This window comes from Ipomoea nil, unplaced genomic scaffold, assembly GCF_001879475.1.
Source record: "Ipomoea nil cultivar Tokyo-kokei standard unplaced genomic scaffold, Asagao_1.1 scaffold1416, whole genome shotgun sequence".
Classification (NCBI taxonomy): Eukaryota; Viridiplantae; Streptophyta; class Magnoliopsida; order Solanales; family Convolvulaceae; genus Ipomoea; species Ipomoea nil.
The window spans coordinates 1,488,385-1,513,107 of record NW_017617844.1 but is presented as its reverse complement, the minus strand read 5'-3'; the positions used below and the strand labels follow the sequence as shown (position 1 = coordinate 1,513,107).

General features: G+C 36.6%; 3 protein-coding genes across 4 annotated transcripts; 1 reads left to right on the top strand and 2 right to left on the bottom strand.

Annotated features, from left to right (window-relative positions):
• Positions 1–3,079: 3,079 nt before the first annotated feature.
• On the bottom strand, positions 3,080–3,454 carry LOC109187027. The gene has a single exon (XM_019337185.1). It carries the CDS (start codon positions 3,452–3,454, stop codon positions 3,080–3,082), a length of 375 nt encoding a protein of 124 aa, XP_019192730.1.
• A 7,907-nt stretch (positions 3,455–11,361) lies between these two features.
• LOC109187026 (ubiquitin-conjugating enzyme E2 A-like) lies at positions 11,362–13,318 on the top strand. Its single transcript, XM_019337184.1, has 3 exons — positions 11,362–11,423; positions 11,890–12,211; positions 13,072–13,318. The coding sequence occupies exons 1-3, from the start codon at positions 11,362–11,364 to the stop codon at positions 13,240–13,242; spliced, it is 555 nt and encodes a 184-aa protein (XP_019192729.1). The 3' UTR covers positions 13,243–13,318.
• A 5,200-nt stretch (positions 13,319–18,518) lies between these two features.
• LOC109187002 (cytochrome P450 87A3-like) lies at positions 18,519–24,175 on the bottom strand. Of its 2 annotated transcripts, XM_019337164.1 has the most exons (9): positions 23,904–24,175; positions 23,451–23,763; positions 23,107–23,256; positions 22,766–23,023; positions 20,926–21,015; positions 20,344–20,422; positions 20,134–20,240; positions 19,888–20,015; positions 18,528–18,729 (listed from the first exon to the last, which is right to left on the bottom strand). In XM_019337164.1, the coding sequence occupies exons 1-9, from the start codon at positions 24,158–24,160 to the stop codon at positions 18,639–18,641; spliced, it is 1,473 nt and encodes a 490-aa protein (XP_019192709.1). In that variant the 5' UTR covers positions 24,161–24,175; the 3' UTR covers positions 18,528–18,638. The 2 variants fall into 2 exon arrangements, with proteins under 2 accessions (XP_019192710.1, XP_019192709.1); XM_019337165.1 differs by lacking the exon at positions 19,888–20,015 and having other exon boundaries at positions 18,519–18,729.
• Between the last annotated feature and the right edge of the window lie 548 nt (positions 24,176–24,723).

Genomic DNA, 24,723 nt, shown 5'->3' with positions numbered 1-24,723 from the left:
AAAAGAATGTATGTTGTGAATAGTCGCTTGTAATGTTAATAAGCATGTCAATAAAATTACAATTTGTCATTTGATTGAATTATTTGTAACAAGTATAATGGAATCGGTAATACACTCTGCTTTAAATACAAGATCAAATACAACATCGGTATTGGGATACTATCCCACCTGACTCAATTTCGAGTTATTTATAAATATAACCACATTGGTTTCTTCAGAAAAATACAACATCAAATAAATCTGTATATTTAACTTACATATCGAAACTATCGTGGATACAAGAAAACAATATCGTCGTGACTTGTCATATTGATGCCATCATATTGATTTCTACACGCCCTATAGTATTTTGACAATCAATAATATGAATATATATTGATTTCACTGTACTGATTTCGGGATGCCCTGTAGATAAGTAAATATATATAGTCTGTTGGGTCATTATTCAATAAAATGAACATATATTGATGCCATCATATTGTGACCCAGAGACGTATTTTTATATAGCCCGCATGGCTATCAAATAACATGGACATAACCATTGATGTCCAGTAACTGTGACCCACATGCATTATAAGTTGGCAGCCGCTCCAAAGGATTTTTTAATGTGATCCCGAACTGTGTATGGATGGGAAGGCAATCATAGAACCCGGCCTATTACCACAGTTTTTGGATCACATTCTTCAACTAAGCCGCCAAGAAATTTCGCGAGAATTAAGTACAGACTGTACTTCTAGTTAATTGGAGAAAAATGACTCCAATTATCTTGAACATAAAAATGTTTGGCATACGAGAACATAGTATTCATATGATAGTATGCATATGATAATGCATATGATAGTATAGACTGCATACTGCCAAGTATGGAATTTGAAAGAGAGTAGAAGAGAATGAGATAAAAAAAAATTTCAGAGTCAAACAAGTGTGGCAAAATATTTCCGGAATATATATAGGCAAGGTTTTATGCCACTAAAAATGCAATTTTTAAATGCGTTTGGTAAAACGCAAGTGCAATATGCGTTTTAATTTAAACGCATGTCGCACATGCGTTTTACTGGCTATAAATAGGCCATTGAAGTGAATGGTACCTACCTGATTGCATAAAGTTTGAATAGCATGTCAATTGAGTTGGCAAACTTTCAAAAATTCAATCAAAGAGCACGCAATCAAATGTGGTTATTTATATTTCAACCACATAAGAGGAAAAAGAAAATATGGAGATGGTAAGTGTCACATACTTATATACTATTATTTGAATATATTGTAATGATTAATTTTTTATTCATTTTTATGTTTACGGGTACGAATTTCGTCAAATAGTCTGTACGTAATTCTCGCAACATATTGTTATATTTATTTATAACTAATATGTCGTGGAGATTTTATTAAATAGTAATTAATGAGCGGGTTGAATTGACAGAGTATACAAACTGTCGACTTCCTTCCCGGTTATTTAAAAAAAAAAGTAATATATGTTCTTCCTACTGCAACTGAACGCGATGGTGTTGCCGTTGCTGCCATTAGACACTAAACATTATATAATAGACTTTATAAATTGTTGTACGACTCATTTATGTAATTTAATTATTATAATTTTTTTTTTCAGTATTGTACACAAAGATTCAATTGTAACAAAATACACATTGAAATAAAAGATGAATTTTTATATTGAAGTGTGTTGCAAATAGCATATTACATATTTCAAATTTTTATATGTTTTTGTTCGAATGGCTTGACTCACTGTGTGAGTTAAGCCCTTTAATGTTGACGTGACCAGCAGTGCAGTGACTGACTGGTCACGTGTTGTTTACAGTGGACTGACGCAGCACTTTAGTTGCTGTGTCAGTCTACAACTCCGACTGACACGGTAGTGTGTCAGTCACGCCAAACTGATGTGACCATAGTCAATGGTCACATCAGTCTGGCTTTAAAATTTGAACATATATTGGGAAAATAAAATCTGGCTTAACTCACGTATGTATAAATATAAGTTATCTTTCATGTTAAATGAACCCTAGTATCACTCAGCTCTCTATATCTGAAAATTGTAGATTATTTCTCCCTTTCATTGCACCTTGGATCAAGTATTGTGCGATCAAATTTGTTAAAAAAATGAGGCAAAATTATTTACACCCCGGTCACATTGATGAAACATTGTTAACTTATCAACCGCATCATCGATCGGAGTCGGTATGGGGGAATCAAGACTACAATGCACAAGTATCATGTGTACATTCTTCGCGTGGGGCATTTAGTAATCTCGATTTGAATGAACGCGTAGAAGGTTGGTTACGCGAAGCGGGTTTTCTTTCAATCACACGGTTAGGTAACATGAAAATTGACCATCATCTAATCACTACTTTAGTTGAGAGGTGGCGCCCTGAGGTACATGCGTTCCATATGCCGTTTGGCGAGGTAACGATAACATTACAAGATGTTGAAGTTCTTTTAGGACTTAAGATTGATGGTAGGACATTGGTTGGCAAACTTGAAAAAACATTACAAGAACGTTTTTTCCAAATTCAGACTTTTTTAGGTTTTACACCTCTACAGAACGCGTACACGGTTAGTGGTATAAATATGCTGACTATAGAACAACGCGTTGCTGCCATTGCCAATGACATTGATCAGGCAAATGATGTAATACTGCAACAATACGTGCGTGGTATTATTTTATTATTTATGGGGGGTTGTTATTTCCTGAAACATCCTGGAATAAGGTAAAATTGTGTCTATTGGATAAATTAGAGGACATTATTTCTACTGCCGGACAATACAGTTGGGGTTCGACCGTCCTCTCATGCTTGTACAGATCACTTTGTAGAACGGCGAATTACGAGCATTCCGTTGCTGGTGGTTGCTTTATTTTGTTACAGTTGTGGGCATGGGAGCGCTTGCCCTGTACACGTCCTATTGGTGTGGTCCCAGTCATGAACCTAAATGATGGACCTTATGGTGCACGGTATGTTTTTTTTTTTTTTTTGAAAACAAAAGATCAATATATATTAATTTCTCAAACCAGACAAGTCTGCTAAAACAGATGATGAAAGAAAATAGGGAATAAAATCAAAATATTCAATCACCCCTCCCCAGAATTACACAATGCATACTTGGCTAACAGATGAGCTGAAACATTTGCATTCCGCTTTGTAAAAACAAACCGAACCAAAGGCAGATGCTTCAAAAGCCCACGAACCTCAGCAATGATCATTCCAAACGGGGTGAAGTTCTGATATGCTACCATAGCATTTGTCACCACCTGCGCATCAGTTTCAAGCACAACTTGGGACCATCCTTTGTTTTTGATCCAACTCAAAGCTTCACGAGCCCCAATGGCTTCGGCCTCTCTAACAGAATAAATCCCTTGAACCGTAGAGGTCGCAGCCCCCTTCACCACGCCCGCTGCATCCCTAAGAATCCACCCATATCCCATTCGGCAATGCTCAAAGTCCATGGCCACATCAATATTTATTTTCAAATAATGTGGAGGAGGGGGGGACCATGCAGTATGGTGCGCTTGAATAGCCATATTTTGTGTCCTTGCTGTATTTTAACTCTGAGCAGTTTGCCAATCTCGCACATAGCTCAAAGCCATACGTACCATTGTTATCGGGTCCTTCCATTGAGATTTCCAGACCATAGAGTTTCGGTTCTCCCATATAGCCCAAGCAATTGTAACTACCTTTTCTACCATAGCAGTAGGCAACTCATTCCATAGTGAACCTGCACATATTAGATGGTCATACTAAGAATCAAGATTGGACAGTTTACCATCAATTGTATGTTGCAATTTGGGAAAATCGAAATGAGAACTTGATTATAATTGCACCACATGCACCAGCCGGTCCATTCGTAAGTCAGGCTTACGAACATTGGTTCTATAGGGTTGGTCGCCGTTTAATAGGGAACCCAGCTCATCATCAAGCTGAAGGATACTTAGAGACTGCATCTTTATTTGCTGCAACGGTTTTACATGAGAACTGTTCATATGTTGCTTCAGTAATTGTGTTTTATTGTTTTGTCCACTAATTATGAAACTATGTTATGTTAGGTGGAAGCTCTGCGTCACATAAATATTGTTGGTGAAATGGTCGAGGAGCACGGAGAAAACGACGAGTATACACATCTAATGCAACAGATTGCGCGCGATGAACTTCAAAGGCTTAACTACGGTTACGTAATGGATTTTCCACGCAATAACGAAGGAATTTTTTATGAGCCTATTGATCAAGTTCGGGCCACTGACAGAAGACGGGAAAATAGGCGCGGCGGCTGAGCTCAGGGTGGTCATCGACGTCGACGACAACATCCACCTTTGAACATGGACATCGGCGCTGCAGTAAATTAGTATGTTTCCGGCCAGCAAATATTTCATGAAGAATATGCACTATAAATGGAAAGTTACCGGGATCAAACTGCCGAATATTTGTCCTTCGACCAAATTGATTAAATTCTCTCTTTGGACTATACGAATCGACACTAAATAAGTAACATTCGAAAATGAAGAAACCTATATGTCGAAATAGGACAATGTCTCCAAGGTATAAATCATTTTCCGTCTTGAATTCACTAATTCCCGTTGTAAATTGCATATCTTCCACATCAACTTCTATCCATGCGCTATGATGCCACAATATTGCTTTTGTCGTTAGATGTTGCATTAAATGGCGATGCATACAATTTGGAATTCTCTATTATAGAAATGAATACAGGACGTCATAATGAAACCAGTGTTGCAATATAGTGTTAAAAGGACAAATTAGATGAGTGATTGCCATGTCTTGGTCAAAAGAAACTAGAATAGTGAACCAAGTCGTAGCGTAGTCACTCACATCAGGCATATGCAATACATCGTTGCAAGCTAATAACAAAATGGGAAAAACAAATTTGTCGTAGACTTTCAAATATTATTAATTAACAAAATGCACAAAAACTTACGTGAAGGGAAATAAATTTGTCTGAGACTTTCAAATATGACCAAAGCATATCGTTCGGCATCTTCTTTATTTGCAAAAATCCTTGATTCCGGCACAGGAATACCTAACATCAGTAAATATCGACCCCAAGCACGAGTGGGATACGATACAAAAGTATCACACGGTCTTCGATCTACACATGCATACAAAAAATTTCTTTGATGGATTGTTATTGCTTGATACAACAGTCGATGACAAAATAGAGGAGTGATTCCAGGAGGTATCTCAAAATCATCGAAAAGATCCATTGTTTTTTTTTCCACAATACTTGTTGATGAATTTAAGGGAAAATCATGGGTTTTTTAAATTTGAGGATCTGATGAGTTTTTTTTAATTTGAGGATCTCATGGGTTTTTATAGGCGGGACAATCACAAATTCTAAGGGTCATAGTAATTTAAAAATTTAGTACCCCTAAAAAATCCTGATAGGAAACCTACTTTATCAAAAGTTGTAGCACTGAATTGTTTTTGCTAGTATAAGATTCCAAATTCTTCTAACTTATACGGTTATTTATAGCCCCAGAACCAGATGACAACTTTGCCATTTCCCTAACAAGTATCCAATAGGGACATTGCGTTTCTCACTCTACTTGTTCCAACCGTTCATCACCATCTTCAAAAAATATTCAAAATGGTACGCTCTATTCTATATATATTTCTTTTAATTACATTACTACTCCGTTTTTAATAGGATGTTTAATACTAGGGTAAGACATATGTTGTGTTTGTTGGTCGACAACCGGGAACATATGAAAATTGGGAAGATGCAAAAGCTCAAGTACATCACTATAGCGACAATTTGTATAAATCATTTCACTCCAAAGATGAAACCATTGAAGCTTTCAACAAATTCAAAAACAATAAGCAACATCATTTCGGACCATGTAGTTCAACTTCCGCTTTCACTTCAACATGCACCCCACCCAATACAAACACAATTCCGAATGATGAAATCTTAGCGCGTATGCAAGATGAACTTGCACGTGAGACTCATGAGCATGTCATGAAAGTCGATGCAATTGTTGAAGAATTTAAAAATCTACTTTCAAAATAAGTTCACATGTATGGATATAGCGTTTATATTCATATGAATATGTGTTTTCGATTGACACCATGCGTGAAATTTACGTATCAAATATTACCATGCGCACTATGATTGTATAATTTATCAATACTCAGTCCCAACTCGTAAATTGGCATACAATCATACTATGCTATTCCGGGGCTTGGCCCTTCCTCTGTACTCAAAAAATCATACTATGCTATTTGATAGCCTGTACCAAAGTTGTGTCCACTATGCTATTCGTCAGCCGAAATGCATCACATGTTGGCTGACAAAAAGCAATATCGCAAGTGGGAATTGCTGTTCGTCGTACACCGCAAGTCCCACTCGCGTTTTGACCAGCTTTTTTTGCTTTGGTCACATCTACGCATTTTTTGGTTACCTGTGCCAACCACCCCGTTAGTCACCCAGCTGATACATCTCATCCCCTGACAAAAAATAAAATCGCAAATACCACTTGCGGTTTAAGCGTGAGTTACTTTAAAAAAAATACAACGCAATACAACACAACAAGGACTTGCCTAGCATTCTACCTCGCATATAAATAGCCTAGCGGTGCGGTTTTACATTCAAACATTACATTTTTTACTAAACCAATTTAGCTTATTTCTGTATTCTCTATGGGAAGTTTGTTTTCTTTTTTTACAACTTTCTCATGCTCAATATTTCAAGCCCCATATTTTTTCTCTGCATCCGAAATTCAATGAATTTCAACTAAATTTCGCGACTACTATTTCTATTAAGAGGTTCGTTCAATTTAGCTTACAGACTTTGTATTGGTTAGCTCGTACAATGCTTCTTTTAAATATACATATATATATATGATGTATATCCAAGTTCTGTAATTTGTTATTTTTTATATTTTCCTTATTTACAAATTTCAGGTTATAGGCTGCGCCTTATTAAATGACTTCTGCAAGGAGTCAACGACAAAAATAAGGTTACTAAACGACCAAAGGTCCAAAAGGCCTATGATTCGGAAGATGACATTGATGCAAGAGAAGCCACATTTCATAACTGTGTCAATGACTTCCAGCCGTCGCAAATTTAATTCAATTCCTACAAACATTGGCTTTAACGCAATTTCTTTTGTAATTTATGTAGTTTATGATGTATATCCAAGTTGGTCGATGTTGGAACCAGCCTCGCAAAATTCGGAGACCTGTGGTTTGTAGTTTATGTTGGTCGATGTTCGAACGAGCCTCGCAAGATCCCAGTGATGCACCAACTGGTTATGTAGTTTATGATGTATATCCAACTTGTGTACTTTGTGATTTATATAACTGTATTTGTATACATTTATATCACAATTTCAGTTTTACTACTTTATTACTAAATATCTTATTAAACGAAAATTCACTAATTTTTTCAAGTGGTTAGTACAAATATTCATTTCACTCCTTTATAGTGCTTCAAACATACATGAAAACTAATAAGCAGTCATTTCACTCCACCGATTGAGACATTTCGGTATATAGTTATATGTGCATTATTTTAAAAACTAAACCCCAACTAATTTTTTGCGTCCTCAATTGCTTCTGCTAGTTCATGAATGACAAGTGCTGAAAACAAATCATAAATAGAAAAAAAAACTCAAAATCAGGTGGAAAATAAAGTAAGAACACAACTAGGAGTTGCGTTTTCCTGTGGACCGCATTTCCCCATCGCATTTTGACGACCTTACTAATGTGCCTGACATGCAACACATCTCGACTCATGCATCACATCTCGGCTGACAAAAAGCAAGATCGCAAGTGGAAATTGCGGTCTGCAATCGACCGCAACTCCCAATCGCGTTTTGACCACCTTTTTTGCCTTGGTCAATCGAGACATCAGATCGCCGTGACAAAAATCAAAATCGCAAGTTGCACTTAATTACAGACTAATTGACAAAATTTGTACCTGCAATAATATAAACAATACAATATTAAAATGACATGCTATACATGGGTGCTCTTTGATGGAAATTTCGGATGTTAGCCAACTCAAATGACATGCTATACATTCAAACTTTGCCAAATCATGTAGCCTTTATTCAGTGAAATGGTCACAGCTATGTAAAATGCATGTTGGACATGCGTTTTTACAAAAAATGCAATTTCGACGTGCGTTTTAATGAAACGCACCAAACTTGGCCTATATATATTCCCGAATTATTTTGACAACCTCATACGACTCTGAACATTTTTTATCTCAATCTCTTCTCTACTCTCTATCAAATTCCATACTTTTCTATAAGCCCTCTATACTATCATCTGCATACTATCCTATGAATACTATGTTCTCATATGCCAAACATATGATATGTTCAAGTTCTTTGGAGAATTTTTTCTCCCGTTAACTACACGTATGGTCTGTACTTAATTCTCGCGAAATTACATGGCGACTTAGTTGAAGAATATGCTCCAAATTGTGTGGAGAAAGGCCGGGTTCTATGATTGCCTTCTCATCCATACACAGTTCAGGATCACATTCCAACTTCCTTTGGAGCGGCTGCCCACTTATAGTCCGTGTGGCTCACAAATACTGGGCATCAATGTTTATGTCCATGTTATTTGATTGCTACGCGGGTTATCTAAAATTATGTCTCTGGGTCACAATATGATGGCATCAATATATGTTCATGTATTTCAATGCCTACAAATTAATGACCCAGCAGACTATAAATATTTACTTATCTACACGGCATGTAGAAATCAGTACGATAACATCAATATATATTGATAGTATTGATTGTTAAAAAACTACAGGGCGAGTAGAAACTAGTATGATGGCATCAATATGGTACAACTCACGGCGATATTGTTTTCTTTTATCCACGGCAGTTTCGATATGTAAGTTAAGTATACATATTTTTTGATGTTGTATTTAAAGCAGAGTGTATTACCATTTCCATTATACTTGATACACATAATTCAATCAAATTTGTAATTTTATTGTCATACTTATTAACATTACAAGCGACTATTCACAACTTACATTCTTTTCGGGTTTACTTGTGACAACAAGGAAATAAAAAATACACATTTAACGATCCGCGTCGAACAACGCTTTATCCATCCGCCACCCCCATCAGGAAGCAACTTGCTACTGGTGGACTTCAAGTTTAGATACTCTTAATAAAATTAACAACTATTGAAAGGGTTCAATTGTGACTACAACTCACCCATTTCTAAAATTTTCAAAATATGGATAATAGTTGAATCAATTGGTGCACATTGCGACCAAAATAAATCGCCATTATCCTTTCAATAATTATATTATTTTATTATATTTCGCAACATCTTTTTATTTTCAAATTAAAATATGTCGCGAAATTAAATTGAAATTCGTAGACATTTCGCGAGAATTAATTACAGACCACTACAAGCGTATTCTTCTCGTAAATTGTACCTGCGCCAAAAATAAACATCATAAATTTAAACATAAATCAACCCAGATACACACTATAATTATATATGTATATGTATATATATATACTTACTTCAACTCTTACCTTCTCTTTTTCTTCTTTCCCCTCATACAAACTGATAATATATAGACGAGTTTTCCTAAATTGCTTTCAAACTCAATACTATTAAAGTGTTGCATATTGCCTTTCGTTTGTATCAAACTGAAGATATAGGTTATAATTGAGTTTCAGACAGTCTGTTACTATATATATATATATATATATATATATATATATATATATATATAGAGAGAGAGAGAGAGAGAGAGTAAAATCCCATATTTATAGCTATGTAAAATGCATCCACATACCACTTACCATTGCTATTTGATGGGACTTCGCAGCAAAAATGCAAGTGGGACTTGCATTTTCATGGCTGCCACCCCACATGCTTAGCGGCCCCTACCCTACTGTGATGCACAACTAACCAGGTTTGCATCCCGCTCACAAAAAGAAATAACGCAAGTACAACTTGCGATCTACTTGCCGCAATTCCAAAATGCGTTTTCAAAGTGGCGTGACTGACACCCCACATGTTTTTTGTAAATATCCCACACGAATAAAAAAATAATAATAACCTATGGCCCAACAGTACATACGAGATGTCGCATCTAAGAAAAAGAAAGATCGCAAGGGGGATTTGCGGTTGAGATCACAGAGAGATTTCGGATATAAATAGTAGCTATTTCGTTTGCACTATTACACTCAAACATTACATTTTTTTGCTTGACGGCATTGCTTATTTCTTTATTATGGGAAGTATTTTTTCATTTTTTCAACTTTATCATGCGAAGCATTTGCTTTATATTTCATTCAAACACTCTTTGCTTTTATTCCAACCAATGGTAAAGTTGACTGAATTTCAACTAAATTTCGCGAATGTTTGGTTGAGCCTCCGTTGAGGATACGACCAAAGGAAGTTGAATGTCTCAGCGTACAGACTTTCTATTCCATTAGCGCGTAAGAGGCATTTATGATATGTGGTGGAGAAATAGTGGTGACGTCAAACAAGTCTACACTGTGGGTCACCGCAGTCCTGAAATAAAGAAATGCAAAACTACGTAAGGGCGTTCAAAGGTCCAAAAGGTCTATGATTATGATGACGCCATTGATACAATAGAAGCTACGTTTCACAATTGTGTCAATGAGTTCCATGAGAAAGACGTTTGCATTTCTATTTTGTGGTTCTTTTATTTGAGTCTTCTTTGAAGTCGAAAGTTGTACAGACTTTTGTATGATACAACAACATATTTCCTCGAAATGAAAATTCAACGATATTTGTTATCAACTTGATGTAATTTTCAGTATATGAATGTATGATTATATCGTAGTTAATATCAATCGCAATTTAATTTTTTGATTCACATATTTATAAAACACTAATTTTTATTCAAACTAATAGCAATTCGTTACACTCATTTACACATTAATACATCTCGTACGGATGCCACAATACACAAAAGATAAAAAAAAAAAAATGGGTAGATTAAATTTAAAAATAATGAAAAAATGAATCATAAATATAGTACATATTTTTATTTATTCTTAACTTCACTTAATAAATGAACATTTTGTTGCATATTTTTCAAAATTGAACATAAAAATAAAATTAATTTTGGTATGCTATTTACCATAAAAAAACATCAATTATCAACCAAAGAGCTAATCCAACAAGATATTGAGACTCTCATTTTCATCTTACAAACAAAAGTCCCAACTAACAAGGAGTTGGATTCAAACACGAGTCTTTGAGGTAAATAAAAATCCCATTCTCATCAACTCTACCAAACAAGCTAAGTGTATTAGTTAGTTAAGTGCAGTATTCCTTTGTATTTGTTCATGGTGTGGACGCAATATTACGTCTAAAACACATGTGGCTCATGCAATTCATGTCGAACTACCACGGTGTGAGATTCAAACACGGGTCTTCAAGGTAAATAGAAGTTTCATTGTCATCAAATATACCAAATAGGCTAAATGTATTACTTGGATGATCCTAGTATCCCTTTGTATTTGTTCATGTTGTTTAGCGCAATATTATGCGCGTTTGAAACGCATGTGGTTCATACGATTCAATTGGAACGCATTTCCCACACGCGGGTTGCCATTGCCAGTCTCCGGCAACTGATCGGCGACAAAAACGCATGTACGAGATGCGTTTGACGTATAATACTCCAAACACATCTCGTATGTGCGTTTTACCGTATACTAATAATATACGTCAAACGCATTAGGTAAATGCGTTTGACATATACGATACTAAATACGCAAATCTCATTTGCGTCTTTGGTGACGGATAAAAAAATAAAAAAAGAACTGGAACATGCCTAAAACGCATGATTTGTCAAAAAAAAAAGGTCATATTTTGGGAATTGAGAAGCCTGTTTGTCATATTTTAGTCATTTTTCCCAAAATCGATCAACCGATCTGCAATTTCCGCAGCATCCACTGTCTCCTTGCCGTTCAGTCGCCGCCACCCGCCATTTCTGGTTTCCTCTGGAGTTCAGCCGCTGCCGCCTACTGTCGTCTTCCTCTCGTGTTCAGCCGCTGTCGCCCGCCGTCGCCTCCCTCTCGCGTTCAGCCGCCGCCTGCCATTTCTGGTCTCCTCTCGCGTTCAGCCGCCGCCCGCCATTTCTGGTCTCCTCTCGCGTTCAGCCGTTGCCGCCTGCCCCCTGCCGTTGCCTCCCTGCCACAGCAACGTCGCCGGCCCCTTCTCGATCGGTAAGTTTTATTTATGTATTTTATATTTTTTTAATTTATTTTGAATATTATTGTTATTGTGTTATATTTGAAAATTTCTTTTGAGTTTTTGTTTAGATGTTTGTTGTGTTTTATGGACTGGTTTTATTTAGTATATGGTTCATTTTGAGGTAGGAAAGCTGCATTCGTGAAGGGGGCTTTAGGATTGACCCCCAGATAGCCCATATACTGGGGGAGTGTTTTTGGTTACTATTCATTTCCCCCGTGATTATCCATTCAAACCTCCAAAGGTAGAAGATGAATTAAAGTTACTATTGATATATATGGCATCTCAATTAGAAACTTACCTTTGTTCTTGGATGACTGAGCATCTAAACAACCCCAACATGGGGAAGCGGGTGGGCTAGTTTGTTTGATTTATCTTGTAGTTTTTTTACTCATATACTAGTTACTACAGTAAAACTTTTCATATGCATGTGTATTAGTGCTTAGTTGTTTATAATTTCCTAATTTTCAAAATGTCCCATGGAATTTGTTAGAACCTAGTCTTTGTAGCTTAATTTCAGGGCTATGTTGTTGCTTGGCTTCCTGATGTATGAATGTGTTGTGCAGTGTGCTGTTAACAGATGAAAGATCTAAAATAAAATAAGGAGAATTGTGATAATCATAGTTATCTCCACTAACATGAAAAAGGGATTGTATGTTGGAAACTGGATGTGGTAGAATGTCTAATAATTTCTTAGAAGAAACAGGAGGATGAAATCTTTTTAAATGAACATACATAAATTTAAATCCAAGGTTATTGAATGGCAGTATTTCCTATTCTACTAGTTTCTTACAATTATATGTTCGTTATGAATTATCTGTTTCCATTCTTTCAGGTTGCTTTTAATACGAAAGTTTTTCATCCAAATATTAACAGCAATGGTAGCATCTGCCTTGATATCTTGAAGGACCAATGGAGCCCTGCTTTGACCATCTCAAAGGTTTTGTTAAATTTGATGTTTCTTACTAATTTGCTGAGAACTAATGCATACCATCTTGTCATTTAAAAAGACTCCCTAATTCTGAATGACTGAATCAGCCTTCCCTAATTTCTTTATTAGCTTTATCTTTTCAATTAACTTCTCTACTAGCTTTATCTTTTCAATTAACTTCTCTACTAGCTTTATCTTTTCAATTAACTTCTCTACTGTTACCCTGTGCAAAGATTTGTTAAGTACATCGCTTATTGCTCTCATCCAATTTTCTGCATCTATAATCTTCTGTCTCTGAAATCCCCCATATCTTGTGGAATTTCTCACTCAACCATCCAAGTATCTAACACATTCCATATATTTTGGGCTTTAGGGGTCTATATTTTCAGCTATTATCATCACAGTTTGTTTATTTTTACTACTATAGTAGAATAGAGTATGGCGATTGTGGTTTTCTAATGAAATCTAAGATCATGTGTGAGGAAGATCAATTCCTGTACTATATTGGCTCTTGAATTAGCAGTATATGTGTGTTTGGAATATTAATGAAATCTAAGATCATACTGTTGTAGTTTAATACGCAAAAGCATGATTAGCACTATAGTATCACCAAGTTTGACAATGTAAGACAAAATTATCAGGGCCATATTTCTGATTAATGTTGCGCCCTCAACTCTTAATGAATAAAATTCTGTCTAATTAAAACTGGATGAAGCTTAAATTTCTGAGTGCTTATCATACACTCCTTTTCTTGCCTATTCTGAAAGTGGATATTAGGTTATATGTTGTCAAGTCATTTTCTTTATATGTTTCTCTAGATTGCAAGTCATTGTCAAAGTCCTTAACTAATTTGATTAATTAAAATATTTTTGTAGGTATTTGAAGAAGCACCCTACTCCATTAACGAAATAGATGAAGTTCGAGAGTTGTGGGCACATGGAGTAGTGAAGAGTGCGTGTAACTTTATTTCGTTTAAAACATTATCTTTATTATTATTAACTTATGTTTATTTTTTGAATTAAAGAGTTGTATATCTCGATTTCAATTTTAAATGTGTTTTGTTATTATTGTGTTGATAGTATAAGTATATTGTGGTGATTTATTGTGTTGATTATTAATTGTGAAGTATATATATAGTTATGTTTATGTTCATACTTATTTGAGTTGGTTTGAAAACCATTGTGAGTAGATAGTTTAATTTTTTGTAATTAGTTTTATATATTTTTGGGTGGATTTGGAAATAAAATTCTGCATGTGCAGGTTTTGAATAGATAGTAGGTAATAATAAAAAATAGAATAAAATGTAAAAAAAAAAAAAATAAATAAATAAATAAAATCCGCAACACCCTCTCTGTAGAGGGTGTGCGGAAATGAAAAAAAAAATAAATAAATGGTTTCCGCGACGCCCACGGTCACGTGGGTGCCTTGGAAATCAATTATTAAAAAAATAATAAAATGCTTTCCGCTACCCCCTTTGCGGGTGTAGCGGAAATTCAGGGTTTTCAGCGACACTGGATTTTGCTACACCTGCACAGGTGTAGCGGAAAGTATTTTATGGGTGTAGTGGATATGTTTTTTTGTAGTAGTGTTTGATCTTTAGGGCTTCCCAGTTGAAACCCAGGTTTTTGCCTATAGGTGGGTCCCTCATGGATCCACCACAGGTTGGCCTTGTGTCCGAAGTAGAAGGTTGCCAACTCGACTTGGCGTTCCTTTGGATAGCCCACTACTCCGAAGATCTTGTCCAACGTATGGATCCATTCTTCGAGTATTGCGGGGTCCTCTTCCCCGGTGAAGATAGGGGGACGGTGGTTTGACACTTGGCGGGCTACATCGTGATTCCCGTTCGGTGGCGGGCAGTTGTTATTGTGAAGGAGGTTATCACTCAGTGCCTGGGCGATCTGGGTTAATTGATGCAAGTTCTGAGCCAACTATTCGTTAGTCGGTGTCTCAGGGGTCCTTGCACGGTTTCTTGGTGGTGTCATACTAGATTCTACAGGGTTAACATCGGTTATAGATGTGGGTTCGGAAAAGGCACCCATACCTGATGTCTTATATTACAAGAATAAAAGCTAGACAGAGAGCAAGTATAGGAAAGTCTTAACAAAAAGCGATAAGTAAACTCACAAGCTCACTGTGCGTCCTAAAATCTTCTTATCCTAAGTACTTAAACACCTAAGATTCAAGCCTAATGTCTTAAAGTCCTGTCCTAAAGGCATTGTCCTAGGGTCGAACTTAGGCTCTGATATCAACTGTAACACCCCCAATTTTCAGCATAAATTAAAACCATTAAAACTTATGAAATAAAGGCAAGATTACCATTAATACCCAAACAGAGTGGAAACTAAACATCAGAGTTGGGGTGCTATGCCACATCTAAGCTAGAGAACCTAGATGCACGGGCTAAAATAACTAAACAAAGTTTAATCTATAATCATTATCCGAATACAAGCATGGCTCGCAGGCCGACTAACTAAGCTAATACTACTAAGCCAGGAACCGCAGCTCCTTCTATCGCGCTCTCGGTCAACTAATCAGTACCTGAAAAACATGCAGTATCACAACCGTTAGCGAATAATGCTAAGCAACCCACTCCCACGCGTTGAGTACAATACATATAGATATAAGAAATCATTTTGAGACTTGGGAATACATAATATAGACCTAGGCGACTCTAACTTCAAAACCAGGAATCAGACTCAAGGTATACCAATAGACTCGACACGACACGACACCTAAAGGCACAACATGCAGCTAAGACCACAAAGCCAGACAACAATAAGACTCGACAATAATAAGTAACACAAACATGTCCATGTTCCAATCTTATACCAAGTTCCAACCTTTACGCCTCTCTAACCTTATAACAGTTCTAACCTGTACCTCCAGGCCACCCTACACACCACATCCTTATCCCTCCGGGGCACCGCATGCCCCCCGCCTACAAGACCTCCTACATAACCTCCGAACTCATAGCATCCGCCATGCCTTAAAATCACACACCGGTACTGCAGTACCATCTCACACAAGCACGCGCAGTGCATCAACCACCAATCATAGTTTTTACTACAAATCTCATATCTTTTCTTTTCACCATGGACAACAACACGCAAGCAAGACTCACAATGACTCCACAAGGGGATAATCAGGAAGGGCACATCATGCACATTGACTCTCAACAACAAGCGCCCTCAAGGAGACCATAAGATACATAAAGACCACTTTAGACCATACTCTGGCACCACACGATACGAGTATGGACCACATGCAAAGACACGACTCACAATTCACATTACGGCACACAAGACATCATACTTGACTCGAAAACATCAATGAAGACACCATGTGGCACGGAGTTCGACCCACGAAGACCGAACGACCCCGCACCGGCCCGTACCGCAGGGGGTACGGTGGGAAGACAACCTCCCGTCAACCTCCCGCCGGCGGAACCACGCCGTTCCAGCGGGTGGACCGGCGGGTGGCCGTCCACCCGCTGGAACATCTCCCCTCTTCCGCGGGTGGTCGAGTGGGGGTTTGTCCCCCCACCAACTACCCGCTAGAACATATTCATTGGCCAATTTCCCATCCTGGGAATTTCCCCAATTTCACCCTATGGTCAAGTCCCAACACGCCCAAACACATATCAACAATCGTAGGGACTCGAACACATAAAATAAGCCAAGAAACAACACAATCGATCCCTAAACGCAAACTCTAAACATGCCAAGACTCAAGGATAAACACACAACGGTTCAGGAGCATCAAGAACCTCAAGAACATCAAGAAACCAATATACAAAGCCCTACAGACAAGCCCTAAACCGTTAATAACACCCGAACATGCATAAACCCACCCAAGAACTCCAAGAACATCAAGAACAACAAGATTCACCATATAAACCCTAAGGACAAACCCTAAACATAATTAAATACAAGAACATGCAAACCACCACAGAAAATCATCAAGATCATCAAGAATAACTAGAATCCAAATCATAAATCCTAAGGACAAGCTCTAACAAGGCATAAATACAAAACCACACATTCAATCGTTCAACGGAGCCAATCAATAAAAGATAGCAAGGAAAATAGGTTTTGTAGGACATGGGTTACCTGGTAGCTTTAATTAAGCTCCTTACGACTTCTAGGATCTTTCCTCAAGGTCCTTTTCCTAACAATTTTTCCTAGGCTTGGTGGCAGGGATTCTTCGTCTGAATTCTGAGAGGGGAATTCGAGTGGTGGAGAGGGAAGGGTTATAAAGGCTCCCTAATCCCCTTTCATATAGGTTTAGGAATCCCTAATCAGGGTCTAATTAATAATGAACCCTCTTTCTTTATTCTAACAGGCTTGGAGTTTCATTAAGGGTAAGGGTCAATGATTATCCGTGGACCATATTAATTAATTTAGGGAATCGTGACTTAATTAAATTCTTTTTAGCTATTCCTTTAACGGGATTAATTAAATAATTAATCCGAATTTAAAGGCGTAACACGGGGTAGTAGTAGTAGTAGTAGTTAGCAGCAATAGTTATGAGTAGTAGTTAGCAGCAGTAGTAACATCAGTAGTAGTAGTAGTAGTTAGCAGCAGTAGTTAGCAGCAGTAGTAGCAGCAGTAGTAGTAGCAGTAGTAGTTAGCAGTAGTAGTTAGCAGCAGTAGTAGTAGGCATTAGCAGTAGCAGTAGCAGCAGTAGTAGTAGTTCATTGACTAAGAGTATTCAAGATGTTCTTTCTTTTTTTTTTTGGACGTTATGTTGAGTTTTCTACCATCATATATATTCAAGAAAAACATAATTTTTGGTAGCAAAAAGTTGCTCTGCAAACATTTCTGCAGCTTATATAAGTATATAAGAAAGTGGGGTTTAGTTTTTGTATGTATACATGTTGCTTTTAAATAAAATACCAAAATGCTTACTATGTGGGCAATTTCATTCATTGCATATCAGGATTAGTAGTTTAAGCTATAGGGAGATACATATATTTGTCGAGTAAGATACTTGAACAAATTAATGCTTACATTTAATAAATTTATTGTTTTTTAAGCATCTCTTTTATGAAGTCTCGTCATTCTGAAATTTCTGAATTCGATATGCAAAAATGGTTTTACACACTAACTCAATATATTATACTTAACATTAATTTTTTAAATGATGACAACTTATAGATTCAACCTGTTTGGATAAAAGGAAAAATCAGCTTTAAACATCAGAACAAAAACACTTGGTACATTGGATACAATCATTGTATGAAAAAAGTTTACGCAGAAAGTGACAAACAATTTCATGCAGAAATTCATAACATAAATACAATTACTATTTTGTTTCAGGTACAGAATTAATACTCTTTTAAAGTACAGAATTTCATAATACAAGACACAAAAACTCACAACGTACGACACATGCACATACACCAAGATTCACAGTGCACTATGAACCCTAATCCATGGTATAAGGATTGCATGTGGTGGACTCCTTGATAATTAGGTCTTCTTTGAGATCTTGAAGTGAAATCCATCTGGAAATCTTATGATAGGAGCTCTCACAAGTCTGCATCTCTTCACCCGTTCCCATCTATATAAAATCACAAAAGTATTTAATTATTGATATATTTTTCTTTTATATAAAGTACAATGATAATAGGAAGAGTTTTCATCCCACGAGTTAGATAACATTCGATCTCATCACCATTATTGGTACACAACTATAAATATTATCGTGACATATGCAAGACTTATGCTTTCCCCCTTTTGATCCTTCGGTGAAGATTAATCCAATGAAATCATATTGGATTTTGTCTCGTGACTTTGACTAAAGTTTATGGCAAATTAAAAATCGCACATCATACAATAGCATTGTTAATGAGTGTTATTATTTAATGTTAGTTAATAATTATGTGGTGTTAGTTTAGTTGACTAAGACTAGTCTATTAGTTAGGAGAGTTTAGCGTTTCCTATCTGATCTGTTATACTATTGTAAACTCTATCAGTTGTAACTGAATTGAATTACTATCTCTAATCTGGTATCAGATAGGTTATCAATCATGTCTCTCTCTCTCCACCGTAAACAGCCCTCCCTCACCGCAAAACCACTCCTAATGTCGACCAATTCGTCGGAAAGGACGGTCTCCGCTGTCGGCACTCCCTCTCCGACTGCCCCGAACCCTCTATGTTATATTTGTTGTATATTATAATTAAATTATGTGGTGTTAGTTTAGTTCACTAAGACTAGTCTATTAGTTAGAAGAGTTTAGTGTTTCCTATCTGTTATACTATTGTAAACTCTATCAGTTGTAACTGAATTGAATTACTATCTCTAATCAGCATTTCATGTTAATTGACATTTTTGTCCATAAGCTTTGATTACTAAGTAAGTCTGGCAAATTTTAGTAAAATTTTATTGAGTTTTTCACTAGATCAGAATTAAAAAAAAAAAAAAAAATCAGGATCCAGTCATGCACTTAATTAGAACTACATTATTCCAAAAGGCTGAACCCCAACCCTAAGGGCCCCCCACACCCCGGTCCGACAAAACTACATACCGTTTTTGTAATTAGAAATCATTAATGAAAATGTCATGAATTAAATGTGACAATAGAGTCGGTTGCATTCAAAAAAAAAAAAAAAAAAAAAAAAAAAAAAAAAAAAAAAAGAAAGGTAGCAATAGACTCATGGGGTCAAAGACGACAATATGTAGCTCGTAATACAAATTATGGATTTAGTTGGAACTTACTTGTAATTAGTGACTAAGATATGTATAAAGAAGGACAAAAACACCCTAGCATATTCTGCACCAGCACATTGCTTCAATCCATACCCAAATGGCATGAAATGCTTAGTAGCACTACTTTGATCAATTTTCTTCAAAACCACCAAATTAAAACAAAAAACATCAGCTTTGGCTAGAGAGATGAAAATACAATATTATTTTATTTTATTTTAATTTTTTTGGTTAGGGTTTAGGGTTTAAGTATTAAACCTGCCAGCGCCATGGATTGAATGTAAGTGGATCTTCAAATGTATCAGGGTTTAGATGGAGAGCAGACACAGCAATCAAGATGACCCAGCCTGATGGAATAGTATATCCTGCAGGAAACGGATAATGTTATCCTGGTAGTATCAAATTTAAACTTTTTTCTCGATTTAGAAAGTTTAAAAACAGGTTAAAAACGCCTTTCTATAACCCTACCATTGATGGGAATATCTGTAATGGCACGACGAAAAAGTCCAGGAGCAGTATTCACTAGCCTCAGGACTTCATTTATAACCTGAAGGATTATAGAAATGAATTAATATCCAATTTAGTCATCGATTATAGTGATTTTAATTTCTCGATTTAGTTCTAAACGTCTTTTTGTACATTGGGTTATCGACTTTGAAGATTTTACCTACTTGAGTCTTTTGCTGTTAGAATCAAGGATTAAATCAAGAAAAATTATTATAGTTGAGGACTAAATTATGTATTAACCACTATATATAGTCAAAGATTAATTTGGGTAAAACTACTATACTCGAAGACTAAATTGGGTATTAATAGATGAGAATTACCAATCAACAGTTACAGAGGACTCAATTAGGTAAAATAATCAAAATTGATGACCTAATTAAGCAAAAAAAATACGTTTAAGACTAAATCGAAAAAAATCACAATAATCGATGACTAAATTGAGTATTAACTCTTATACAAATATTTGATCAATGTGTAAACATGCTGCATTTTTTTTGGGGGGGGGGGGGGGGGGTGTTCTTGAAAAGGAATAACTTAACATACCTGCAATGTGAATGTCATGGACTTGTACTCTTCCCAAGTGAGAGGGGCATCTGGATTCTCTCTATTCTTCAAAATGGTTTCATGCTCAGCCTGGATTTGAACTCACTTTTTTTTTTTTTTTTTTTTTTTTTTTTTTTTCATGAAAATAATGTAAAAATGCGCACTATTGGAAAATTCATGATTTCCGATCAAATTAGAAGCTTAGGATTTCTAATTGTTGGTAACATCTGTTGGGTAGTTTCTCGTTGATATACCCCAAAAAATAATAATCCTACGAAAAGATTATCATTGTATGGAAAGACAAATAATTGGGAAGGAAAGGGTGGATGATTCGGTTAGAGGTTAGCACGAGTTGAACGAATTGTTCGTTTCTTTAAAACCTTATTTGCTACCTCCCACAAGTGTTATGAGCGTTGTAGCCTAGGTTTCCCAAGATAAAACGTGCTACGGTTCAACGTTTGAGCAACCAAACTTTGAACCTGGTGAACTAGAGCACAGCTTACAACACAGTAGGCTAAGAGAGGAGTAGAAGCATAGATTTTGGAGCTTGAAAACAATTGTCTATGTTCTGTGTAAAATTCTGCTGCAACTACTACTTATACAGGAGAAGATGGTGTAAATAGCATTTACTTAGGCATTCAAACCCATCCTTCAAAAATCAAAACTAACCATTGAAATTCCGTAACAGCTAAATTACTCTTCCCAAAACGATAGGTGTGTACCTCTCCGGAAAACACGATAGCGGAACGCATCGGTAGACCAGGGCGGTACATACCGCGGTCCGCAGCCGGACGACATTCGTGCCCGCGTACACGAGTTTAAGCTTGGATCAAGCATTTTCAGTCTTAGTTTGGGTTTTGATTTGCACAAAAGAAAAATATGAAAAGACAAAAATTCTCTCACTAAAAATAGGAAAAGTCATAAGAAAGATTAAAAGTGTCCAAAAAATAATATTCTGAGATGTTAAATGGCAAAAACGATAGTCTAGGACTAAATTTGGAATTGCCAACAAAGACAAAGGACATCTGGTAGAATTAAGGGTGTGTTTGGTTGGTGGGTTTTGCCCATAGGAATGGGTATGAAAGTGATTGTTGTCGTTTGGTTGATAGGTTTTTAGATCACTACTATGGGTTTCGAATACCCCATCAATTGAAAAACTCATACCCAAATAAAATAAGGGTTTCATTCCCTTATTCATTTTCAAGCACTATTATTAGTAACCATTCTCATTCCACCTTACTACCAAACATGTTAAGTACTTCCACCAAAACCCATTACCATTACCAAGTATTTGATACCCATTCCGATTCCGATTCCTATGTGCGAACCAAACACACCCTAACTCTTTTGACATTGTTTAACTACCACTAAGGGCAACCTCAATAGAAATGTTTTTTTTTTTTTTTTTTTTAGGTGCCAACTAGAAGAGAGAGGAGGGCAATAGAAGAAGGAAAAAGAGAAAAAAAAAAAAAAAAGCATGTATGCAAAAAAAAAAAAAAAAAAAAAAAAAAAAACCAAAGCAATTAACACGCGCAGACTGGGCGCAACCTGTGCAGTTCAAGCACGGAATTGCACATCTCTTCCCCACTTTCTCTCTTTCTCATGCGGGTCCCACGAAAAAATTAATCTCTTACAGGCAGTTTCCAAATCTTCTCTCTCCTCCCCCTCTTTATGATTGCTTGAGAAAAAATCACTATTGTGATTGCTCTAAAGATAATCGAAAAAGTTAAAAATTTTCCTAATTCTAGTTTCACTTTGTTGGTATGTAGTCCAAAATTGGGTGTCATGACAGTGTAGGGTTAATAAGGAATTAATTAGAAACATTATATATCGTACTGACAGTTAGCTCCTCCAGGACATTGGGATGTTCTGCCAGCAACTTGAAGGCGAATGCCAGTGCGGTCGACACAGAATCAGACGCCACAAACAACAGACCAAACAACAACTGAACCGCGAAATCTTCCGATAAGAACTCCATGCTCTCCATGTCTTTGATCAGATGCTCCACCAAATCTGCTTCTTCTTGCTGTCTCCCTGCTCTTCCATTCATCCTCTTCCTCAACGCCTCCCTCATCACCCCGCTAACTTTCTTCTGAACCTGCAGATCGATCAGATGTTCTCGTTTTAAACATTTTCTTCAATTTGGTATCAGATCAGTTCGAGAATTTTTAAATACTATACCTGCATGCATTTATGGTAAGTAGTCCCAGGGAGGTTAATTGGGAAGGACATTAGTCCTTGAAGCAGGTCCTTGTACATGTTACCAATTCTGGAAGATGAATTTTCAAGATCCCCACTGAATATTTGGTTTGAAGCAAAATCAACGGTCATCTGTCACAGCCCAATTAAAATCCAATCAAACAAGAATAGTAGTCAATAATAAAGAGTCATTGTATGGACCATGAATAGTAGTGGTCATTTGCAGGCTAGAATCATAAGGTGGGATTTATCCATTGCACACCTCCCGAATTTCGCTCGTCACCCAAAGAATAGTAGTGAATAAAAGTGGTGCAAGAAAAACCTACACTTATTGCTGTGGTTTTTAGCTCAACAGAGTCTTGGGTGGACCATTTATCGAGGGTGAGCCTAATTAAAGTTTCCATTTGAGGGAGGAGCTTTAATTTCCTGATGGCCTCGGCCCCGAAATGGTTCAAGGCTATATGCCTGCTATACCTCTTGGAGTTCTGCAACTCCTGACCAAACACTTTTGCATTTGTGTCCATGGTCCATGGCTCAATCAACTTCTTATCATGTTTCAGAAGGAAATTGTTGAAATCTGGGTCTGCTGATACCACCACAGGCCTGCCCGCGATGCTTGTTTTGAATATCGATCCATATCTGCAATAAATTAAAACAAAATTGTACTGTTATAATCAAGCGTTTATCACTATACTAGAAACAACTGCACAGTTTTTGTGGTGTCAAGATTAAAATTCAGTGGTGTCATTATACTAAACATAAACATGTAGTCTGAGTACCGTTTGATCCTTGTGTTGATGAAGGGGTGGAGGTCGAGAGAGGGGCTGGGGATGATTAGCTGAAGAGTCTCTCCTATGAGTGGCAGCCCCATGGAGCCTGGAGGGAGGACTCCATTGTTGCATTTCGGGTTTCTCCATTTGTAAGTCCAATGCGCAATGAAGATGGCAAGCAGTGCAAGAGTGGAGTAGGCGATGGCCAATATGTTAATCTTGGTTAGCTCATCCAAGATAGATGATGATGAGAGCATAGTTTCCATGGCTACAACGAAACTGAGGGAGCTTTAATTTGCCTTTGTGTTGTGTGATTTTTCCATTCTGATATGAGGGCAGTTTATAATGGGATTGAAGTCAATCTCAGTTTTAAGGGATTATTATATTGTCTATGGTCTGAAAACATGGATCTGCCTGCAATATTAAATTGCCTACTTTAATTTAATGCGAATCTACTGGCTCAACCTATTGAAATACAAAGAGTCAATATAATATCACTCTTACTAGAATTTGGTGGGGCTCGAACTTATGACCTTCCAATTGGGAGAGTTACTTCATGTCACTAGACCACTAGGTCATTGGCAATATAATTCTATATATTGTTTGATAGCCACGAATAAAATTATTGAAAATTGAAATTGAAGAAGTGATATAAAGTAGTAGTAGTAAACCTCATTCGTTATACTTATATTGTAGACTCAATCCATTAATTATAATCATATACATATTTTACCCTTTAATTATGTGGAAAGTTGTAGATTTAATCCATTACTAACAAATTCTATTAAAATTAACATTGCACTTCAAATTCTCAAACTATTGAAGGACA

Bases quoted from the DNA above. Each gene is read 5' to 3' on its own strand.
- LOC109187027 (XM_019337185.1), bottom strand. From the start codon at position 3,454: ATGGACTTTGAGCATTGCCGAATGGGATATGGGTGGATTCTTAGGGAT.
- LOC109187026 (XM_019337184.1), top strand. From the start codon at position 11,362: ATGTGGCTCATGCAATTCATGTCGAACTACCACGGTGTGAGATTCAAA. The intron at 11,424-11,889 runs GTAAATAGAAGT...GTCATATTTTAG, and splicing joins TTCAAACACGGGTCTTCAAG to TCATTTTTCCCAAAATCGAT. The intron at 12,212-13,071 runs GTAAGTTTTATT...CCATTCTTTCAG, and splicing joins CGCCGGCCCCTTCTCGATCG to GTTGCTTTTAATACGAAAGT.
- LOC109187002 (XM_019337164.1), bottom strand. From the start codon at position 24,160: ATGGAAACTATGCTCTCATCATCATCTATCTTGGATGAGCTAACCAAG. The intron at 23,764-23,903 runs GTACTCAGACTA...AATTTATTGCAG, and splicing joins ATCAACACAAGGATCAAACG to ATATGGATCGATATTCAAAA. The intron at 23,024-23,106 runs GTATAGTATTTA...ATCGATCTGCAG, and splicing joins CTTACCATAAATGCATGCAG to GTTCAGAAGAAAGTTAGCGG.